The sequence below is a fragment of the Dipodomys spectabilis genome, unplaced genomic scaffold (assembly GCF_019054845.1).
Source record: "Dipodomys spectabilis isolate Male_0828 unplaced genomic scaffold, ASM1905484v1 ptg000054l, whole genome shotgun sequence".
NCBI lineage: Eukaryota > Metazoa > Chordata > Mammalia > Rodentia > Heteromyidae > Dipodomys > Dipodomys spectabilis.
The window spans coordinates 13,722,379-13,731,414 of record NW_024870731.1 but is presented as its reverse complement, the minus strand read 5'-3'; the positions used below and the strand labels follow the sequence as shown (position 1 = coordinate 13,731,414).

The 9,036-nt window shown below is 41.4% G+C and overlaps 1 protein-coding gene across 1 annotated transcript in view; it reads right to left on the bottom strand.

The window, feature by feature from the left end:
* Positions 1-148: 148 nt before the first annotated feature.
* Rab5a (RAB5A, member RAS oncogene family) overlaps positions 149-9,036 on the bottom strand; it is a 35,659-nt gene continuing 26,771 nt past the window's right edge. Inside the window, exons 5-6 of the mRNA XM_042680054.1 lie at positions 7,320-7,413; positions 149-845 (exon numbers count right to left, since the gene is read on the bottom strand). Coding sequence (XP_042535988.1) covers positions 730-845; positions 7,320-7,413 — 210 coding nt within the window. The 3' untranslated portion in view covers positions 149-729. The remainder of the gene's footprint in view (positions 846-7,319; positions 7,414-9,036) is intronic.

Sequence of the window (9,036 nt, the reverse complement as noted above, 5' to 3'; positions counted from 1 at the left end):
ATATATATAATGGCCAGCAGTGATTAAATAGAAATCACAGACACCTGGTTGGTTTCCATTTTTTGTTGATGAGCTTACACTACCCATTAAAATGCATTTATCAGTTTTTGTGTTCCTAGAACAAGATGGGGTTACAGATGACTTATTAAAATCCTACTTAAAAAAAAAAAAAACAACTAGCTACAATTTAGGTGCTACAAACATTTCTTCTTTCTTCCTGAAGAAGTGGGACCATTTCCTTGTAGTAATTTATTAACTGTGGAATGTAGACTTTAGATAACAGAAGAAATGATCATTGATGTGAATACTGTAGCTAGGCATATTTTTAAAATCTCCTTCTAAAAATGTTTTTCAAAAGCCCAAATTAGTTAATTTCCAAATCATTTTCAGAGATGACCATTGTCCCAGTCTGGAAAAACTGAGTGACTATAGGTCCAAGTAGTCATTTGTCTTTATCCCTAATGATGAGAAATTATTCCCTCTAACTTCCAATGAAACAATTATACACAGTCATTTCCCTTTCTATTGCTGAAACATTAGTCAGAGGGATACATGCACGTTATTAAAAAAAATTAAGTTCAAAACACTTAAAATAATCCTGTATTAGAAACTTGACATCTATCATAAGTCTCTTCTTTTTGGAAGTCATACTGGGCCGGTTAAATGCTCCAATTCCACTGTTATTAATGTTTAGGAAGCAGAAAATTCCAGCTAGTTCAAACTGGAGATTTAGTTACTACAACACTGACTCCTGGTTGGCTGTGTCGGTTCAGTAAGGTCAACTCCTCTTCCTCTAGCAGAATTTGCTCCTGGATTCTGTGGTTCATTCTTTGGTAGCTTTTTAGCTGAGAGAGAAGAAATGACCAAATAAACACAATCAAAATAGTCATACTAAAGTTACTTTCTTTTACTTATGTAAACCATTTTTTTTGCAGTTAGTTTATCCCCACTTTCACAGAACTAAATGCTCAATTTTTTCCAGTGCTTACTTAGTATCTACTAAATAATACTGGTTGCTAATACTAGTATCTACTAAAAAATACTGGTTGCTGTATTAAAGGAGCTTAATTGCTGAGTGTTTGGGAGAAGGAAGGAATGAGATGTAGGCACATAGTTATCAAAAGTCCTAGCTACTCCCTCTGGAGCTTCAAGTAGGAAGGTCACATAAGCCCCTGGAGTTCAAAAGCAGGCTAGACACATAGTGAGACCATCTGACTTGCTGAGTGTATCTGTGAGCAGCAATGTTTGTCAGCTGCTGCTGCTTAATTATCTTGCCATATAATTTTATTAAGGATCATTGTTGTGTGAACTATCAGTCACCCTCCTCTCAACCTCTGGGACTGGGCCTCACGGTTTAGCACAGGTGAGACTCAAACTCACTCACTCAGTCCCTGAGTATACTACCATGCTGGCTCGGTCACAAACACTTGAGAACAATTTCAGATATGAACAGGTATCACTACAAGCACAAGCATTATAACCTTAACAAAGCCTGTCCTCTACTATGCAATCTAACACTCAGAATTATGACAGATTGGATCTCCTATTTCCTTCCTGCCTTCCATAGCCTTCACCTTTTAAAGATCTACATTTTCTCCTCCTATGGGCTAACCTTAACGTAGTTCACCCAGCAGCTGAATCTAATATAAGGCAGAATCTTTCTTGAAGACCCTATCTCTAAAACTAAAATTCAATTTCCTCTTGTCAAAGAGTGTGGCCTATCAAAAGCTCCAAACCAATGTGTACAGCTTTAATTCTGCTAAGTTCTCTAAAGGTAATGGTTATGTTGTAGGCTGTGCCCCAATGATTAAAAAGTGCCTGCTTTGCCCCAACTGGTACCTCACACCTGTCTGCCTGCCTGACAGTTTCCCAATGCTCAGAGCTGGGCACTAGTGGCTCATATTTGCAATCCTAGCTACTCAGGAGGCTTAGATCTGAGGATCATTGTTCAAAGCCAGCATGGGCAAGGGAAAGTCGGTGAGATACTTATCTCCGATTAACTACCAAAAAAGCTGGAAGTACAGCTGTGGTTCAAGTAGTGGAGCACCAGCCTTGAGCAAAAAGCTCAGGGACAGTGCCCAAGACCTGAGAGTTCAACCCCAGGAGTGGCACACACACACAAAATCTGAATGTCCACTTACATTTTAGTTTGTTAATTATTTTTATTCCTTTTGTGATGCTGGGGATGGAGTCCAGGGGTGGTATGTATATATTTGGTAAGTATTCTATCACTGAGCTGCAACACCAGCCTGCATTATTTTTCTCTGCTATTCTACAAGAGCATTAACTATCTTTAGAGTCTCAGGTGCTAGGAAGTGGTCTGGAGGCAGGAAGGAGCACTGAAATTTGGGAAGAAAGCTTCAAATGGGCCAATTCCTCTAGGAACTGCTCTGTAGATTGCAGCATAAAGAATAATGATAAATTCTCAGTTAAATGTATTTATAAGCAATGCCCTATAGGTGAGAAAAACTAGTAGCAGACACAGAGTATGCTAGCATTATGTACTGATAATAAGAAACAAACTAGGTTTTGGATTAAGCAAATTATCTCACTCTTGAGCATATTTCTAAAAAGGCTTTCACCAATTACAACTGAATAAGAAAAACTGGAGAGCTGGAAGTTATAAATATAATAAGCTACTTTGTAGTCCACAAACTGGAAAAATTATATAATCCTATGGTATTGTGTGATCCAACACACCAAACTTGGACTGGCTAGGCATAAGGGCTCATGTCTGTAATTTTAGCTACTCAAGAATTTGAAGTTGAAAGTATCATGCTTTGAGGCCCGCCCAGGCAAAATGTTTGCAAAAGCCCATCTCAGCCAACAGTGGGTTTGGTGGTAAATGCTACATGGGAGACTAGGATTGGAAGGAATATGGCTCTAGGTCATGCCCGGCAAAAAAAAGTTTGAGAGACTGCATCTTAACAGAAACCTGGGAATGGTGGCATATACTCCCTATCTAGGTACAGCAGGAAGCAAAAGAAAGAGCAATGCTTTGGCAAAAAGCCTATTTCAAAAACTGCCAGAGTGCAAGCTCTGGTGGCTCACACCTGTAATTCTAGCTTATTAGGAGGCTGAGATTGAGGATCTCAGTTTAAAGCTAGCAGGGCAACAAAGTCCAAGAGACTCTTATGCCCAATTAACTACCAAAAAAGTCATAGATGGAGCTGTGGCTCAAGTGGTAGGTGACTAGCCTTGAGCAAAAAAAACCTGTGGGATAGCACCCAGGCCCTGAGTTCAAGCTCCAAGACAGGCATCAAAAACCAAAAACCTCAAAGCATAAATAGCCAAGATCAGGGCTCAAAGGGAAAGTGTCAAGTCTACCAAGTATATTCTGTAGCACTTCCAAAAAACCAAAACCAAAAAAAAAACCGCATGAAGAAAAGATAATCCTACATATACTTGAGATTTTTTTCCAGATGGGAGCCAATCTAATTTCAAGTAAACACTAAAGAAAAAAAATGTAGGTATTTTATAACAACAACAACAACAAAAGATCTCATTACATATCTGAACAAATTAGTGTCTATTTGGTTATGTCCTCCTCCCACTATTTTTTGCATTGCTGGGAATCAAACTCAAGGAGAGTTTGCATGCTATGCAAGTACTCTACCACTGAGTAACACTGCCAGTCTTTTTTTTTTTTTTTTTTATTTCTAAATGTTAACTTTCCTTTTGGGGGTACTGTCCCTGAACTTTTTGCTCAAGACTAATGCTCTACCATTTGAGCCACATCTCTCTGCCTGGCTTTCAGTAGTTAACGGGAGATTCTTATCTCCAATTTACTTTGCTGCCTGGAATGGCTTTGAACAGCAACCCTCAGATCTCAGCTTCCTGAGAAGCCAGGATAACAGGCATGAGCCACCAGCACCTGGGTCATATATAGTTAATATTGCTGAGCTTATTTTCTTCTTCCTTTGGTAGTCTCCTCCTTTATGATTTCATACTCCTATAGCTCAGGGCTGAAATATTAAATGGAAAATTCTAGTAGTAATTCATGCTTCAAACGGGGTACTGTTCTGTGTCACATGATGAAAACTTGCACCATCTCAATCTATCCTGATGTAGACCTCAATTATACTGTATTTAGCACTCTCCAATGTATCCTTATAACCAGCTCAATCAGACTATCTTGGTATCAGTGTTTGTGTTAAAGCAAAATATTACCAAATAATGGCTCTGAAGCACCAAAGTAGGATATGGGAAGTTTTGGTATGTAGAAGGAAAACCATGAAACGCTTCGCTTCCCGAGAGAAACTACAAAAATTCTTGACTTAAATCTGATGGTAAGCTGGGCACTGGTGGCTCACGCCTGTAATCCTCGCTACTGAATAGCTGAGGATTGTGGTTCAAAGCCAGCCCAGGAAAAGTTTATCTCCAATAAACCACTCAGAAAAGTGGAAGTGGCACTGTGGCTCAAGTGGTAGAGTGCCAGCTGAGGGATAGTACATAGGCCCAGAGTTCAAGCCCTACACGGACCAAAAAAAAAAAAAAAAATCTGATCAACCATAAAAACAAATCCTCGATGGCTGGGAAGGTGGCTCAGTTGTTAAGTGCTTGCCTTGCATGCATGAGGCCCAGGGTTCGATTCCTCAGCACCACATAAGCAGAAAAAGCCAGAAATGGTGCTGTGGCTCAAGTGGTAGAGGGCCAGCCTTGAGCTGAAGAGCTGAGAGGCAGCACACAGGCCCAGAGTTCAGGCCCCATGACACACGCACGCACGCACGCACGCACGCACACACACACACACTCTCTCTAAAGGTCAGCCTAGGTTGCTAGTTTCAAAAACCAAACCCAACCAAATGACATAAAACAAATCTTCAAGGCTGGGATATAGCTGCTCTGCAGTGGTATTGTACTATTGTTAGCAGTCAATCCACAACATTAATTATTTATTTTTTTGGGTTTGGTCATGGGGCCTGAACTCTGGGCCTGCGCGCTGTCCCTCAGCTCTTCAGCTCAAGGCTAGCACTCTACCACTTGAGCCACAGCGCCACTTCCGGCTTTTTTCTTTTTTGCTTATGTGGTGCTGAGGAATCTAACTCAGGGCCTCATGCATGCAAGGCAAGCGCTCTACCACTGAGCCACCTTCCCAGCCTCACAACATAATTCATTTAAAAAGGAATCTTTCCTTTTTATGAAACTGAAGAATCTGTACTGGTCCTACTTTTTCATCTCAAGATGCAAGACTAATAGCTAGTGTGTGCTAAGTGTGTAGTAGTCAAGGTGGAACAGGCAGGTTGTTCCCTAATCAAAGAACCCAGAGATAGAAAAAACATTGTATCACAGGGTTCAATATGGATTTAAGGTTTTAGGCAGTCAAGGGAGCGTCTCAGAATATATTCCCACAGAAAAGGAGGGGATTACCACATACAAAAAAGTAAGGAGGGCTGGGAATGTGGCTTAGTGGTAGAGTGCTTGCCTAGTACACATGATTCCCTGGGTTTGATTCCTTAGTACCACGTACACAGAAAAAGCCAAAAGTGGCACTGTGGCTCAAAGTGGTAGAGTGCTATAGCCTTGAACAAAAGAAACTCAGGGACAGTGCCCAGGCCCTGAGTCAAGCACCAGGACAGCCCTATCCCTGCCCCCCCCCCCCCAAAAAAAGAAAGAAAATGAGATTCTTTTTGTTGTTGTTGTTGTTGTTGTTGGTCGTGGGGCTTGAACTTTGGGCCTAGGCACTGTCCCTGAGCTCTTCAGCTCAAAGCTAGCATTCTACCTCCAGCCACAGGGCCACTTTCAGTTTTCTGGTGATTAATTGGAGTTAAGAGTCTCATGGGACTTTCCTGCCCAGGCTGGCTTTGACCCAGGATCCTCAGATCTCAGCCTCCTGAATAGCCAGGATCACAGGCGAGAGCCACCAGCACCAGGCTATAAAACTCTTATCTCAATTAACCTCCAGAAAACTAGAAGTGGTGCTGCGGCTCTAGTAGTAGAGTGTTGGCCTTGAGCTGAAGAGCTGAGGGACAGCACGCAGTCCTAGAGTTCAAGCCCCACGGCCAACAAACAAAAAAGAAAACATGTACTTATTCCAACTTTCAGTGGAATCTTTTTTTTTTTTTTGGTTGTGGTTCTTGAACTCTGGGCCTGGGAGCTGTCCCTCAGCTATTCAGCTCAAGGCTAGTGCTCTATCACTTGAGCCACAGAGCCACTTTAGGTTTTCTGGTGGTTAATTGAAAGTAAGTGTCTCATGGACTTTCCTGCTGGCTTTGAACTGCTATTCTCAGATCTCAGCCTCATGAGTAGCTAGGACTATATGAGTGAGCATGGAATCTTTAGAAAACCAACTATAGCTGGATTCTGGTGGCTCACACCTGTAACCATATCTACTCAGGAGGCTGAGATCTAAGGATCTTGGTTCAAAGCCAGTCCAGGAAGGGAAGTCTGAAACTTTTTCTTTTTTCTGGTCCTGGGACTTGAACTCACGGCCTAGGCACAGTCTCTGAGCTTCTTTTGCTCAAGGCTAATATTCTATCACTTGAGCCACAGTGCAACTTCTGGCTTTTTCACAGTAGTTGATTGGAAATGAGTGTCTCAAGACTTTTCTGCCCGAGGCTTTGAACTGTGATCCTCAGATCTCAGTTTCCTCCTTAGCTAGGATTACAGGTGTGAGCCACTAGTGCCTGGCTTAGACCTTTTTTTGTTTTTGTTTTGAGGCAGGATCTTGCTATGTGGTCTATGCTGATCTGGAATTTTCTAAGTTGCTCAGGTTGGCCTTGAACTTTCAATCCTAGCTCTGTACTCTCTTAGAAGCAGGCATTCTACCACTTGAACCACATCTCCAGCCCTTTTAATTATTATTATTATTAATTTTTTGGCGGTCATGGGGCCTGAACTCTGGGCCTGGGCACTGTCCCTCAGCTCTTCAGCTCAAGGCTAGGGCTCTACCACTTGAGTCACAGTGCCACTCTACCACTGAGCCACCTTTCCAGCCCAGAAACATTCTTATTTCCAATTAAGCACCAAACAAGCTTGAAGTGGAGCCATGGCTCAAGTTGTAGAGTGTTAGCCTTGAACAAAAAACTCAAGTCCCTGAGTTCAAGCCCTAGGATAAGCATTAAACAATCAACCAACCAAAAAATAACTATAGCTCACCCTAGAAGAAATGTGCCAAAACTGTTAGTATTAGAACCTATCAGGTAATGATTTACAACCTAATAGGTAATGATTTTTCAAATATATTACTAACAAAATACTGCTTAGTGGAAGGGACTATGAAAGTAGTATAATCAGTTAAAAAAGACTCGAGTTTTTTTTTTTAAAGCAGACAGATCTATACACGGTTATCATTTTAAAATAATTACTATAAATCTTACCTATTGCCATGAATATTTCATTTACATTCATTGATGTTTTAGCTGATGTCTCCATGAATAACAAACTGTTGTCATCTGCATAAGACTGTGCTTCCTATTGGTAAGAAAAATGAGATATATCCATGCACATACATTACAACACATCTGCTTTTTTCAACTTGATTACCTGCATCAACAACTATATTAAGTTTTAACAAAGGTAGAAGCAATGCATGGGAAATTTATCATTGAATATTTTCTTTTTGTCATAACTTCCTGCATTATTATGCCCAAATCCTTCTGTTATAACATTAAACCTGCTTTTTTGTTTTCTGTCAGTCTTGGGGCTTGAACTCTGGGCCTCAGTGCTGTCCCTGAGCGCTTCAGCTCAAGGCTAGTGTTCTACCACTTGAGTCACAGCAACACTTCGAGTTTTCTGAGTGGTTTATTGGAGATTACAGGCGTGAGTCACTGGTGCTCTGCTTAAATCTGCTTTCATATAATGAGTTCAGGGGAAAGGACTTTATTCACTCTAAATACAAGAATTTCTCTGACTTCAATTCAATTTTTACTTAGGCCCATTATCTGTAATAAAGAAGACAAAGAGCAGTCAAATACCATATATGGCTTCAAGTACTGAATGCCACCCTCACAGTTTTGAATGAATTTTGACAGCAACATAATTTTGAATGTATCAAGTGAATAATTCCCTTGAAAATTATGTTACTGCTCTACACTTCAGTCTGACTCTACAGTCTGAATATATTACCACCTTTCTCACAGTGGTTCTGAGAAGCAACAAATTATCTTTCCCATTTGATCAAGAAATGGAGGCTCCTTTGAAGAAGTACTGGACAGGTCTTTTTATTTTGGTCGGTTGTGGGGCTTTAACTCTGGGCCTGGGCACTGTTCCTTAGCATTTCAGCTTAAGGCTAGTGCTCTACCACTTCAGCCACAGCACCACTTGCAGTTTTCTGAGTGCTTTATTGGAGATAAGAATGTCACGAACTCTCCTGTCCAGGCTGGCTTTGACCCATGATCCTCAGATCTCAGCCTCCTGAGTAGCTAGGATTACAGGTGTGGGCCACCCAGGCCTGGACAGGCCACTTTTGACTACCATTTAAGTACTCTTTTACCATTGTATACTGTGAAGATTAACTGTCTCGGAAAGAATAATAGATATTACACCTAACATGGCTGCCACATAAATAAAACCCCATGTGTAATGGGCCAGCTTAATACCTAATGGTATAAGAAACAATGGGAAGGTTGCTCAGTGGTAGAGCACTTGCCTTGCATGCATGAGGCCCTGGGTTCGATTCCTCAGCACCACATAACCAAAAAAAAAAAAAAAGCCGGAAGTGGTGCTATGGCTCAAGTGGTAGAGTGCTAGCCTTGAGCTGAAGAGCGGAGGGACAGCGCCCAGGCCCAATGACCGGACCCCCCCCACACATAAAAAAAAGAAACAGTCTCCTTTTAGTTCCATCTACCATCCTCAAAACAAAATTATTCTGCCACTGATACTTTTTTATCGGTTGTGGGGCTTGAACTCTGGCCTGGGCTCAGAGTCCCAGAGCTCTTCAGCTCAAGGCTAGTGTTCTTACCACTTGAGCCACAGTGATACTTCTGGTTTTCGGTGGTTAACTGGAGATAAGAGTCTTACAGATGTTTCTGCTGCCTGGGCTGGATCTGAAACATGGTCCTCAGATCTTAGCCTCCTATGTAGCTAGGATTACAA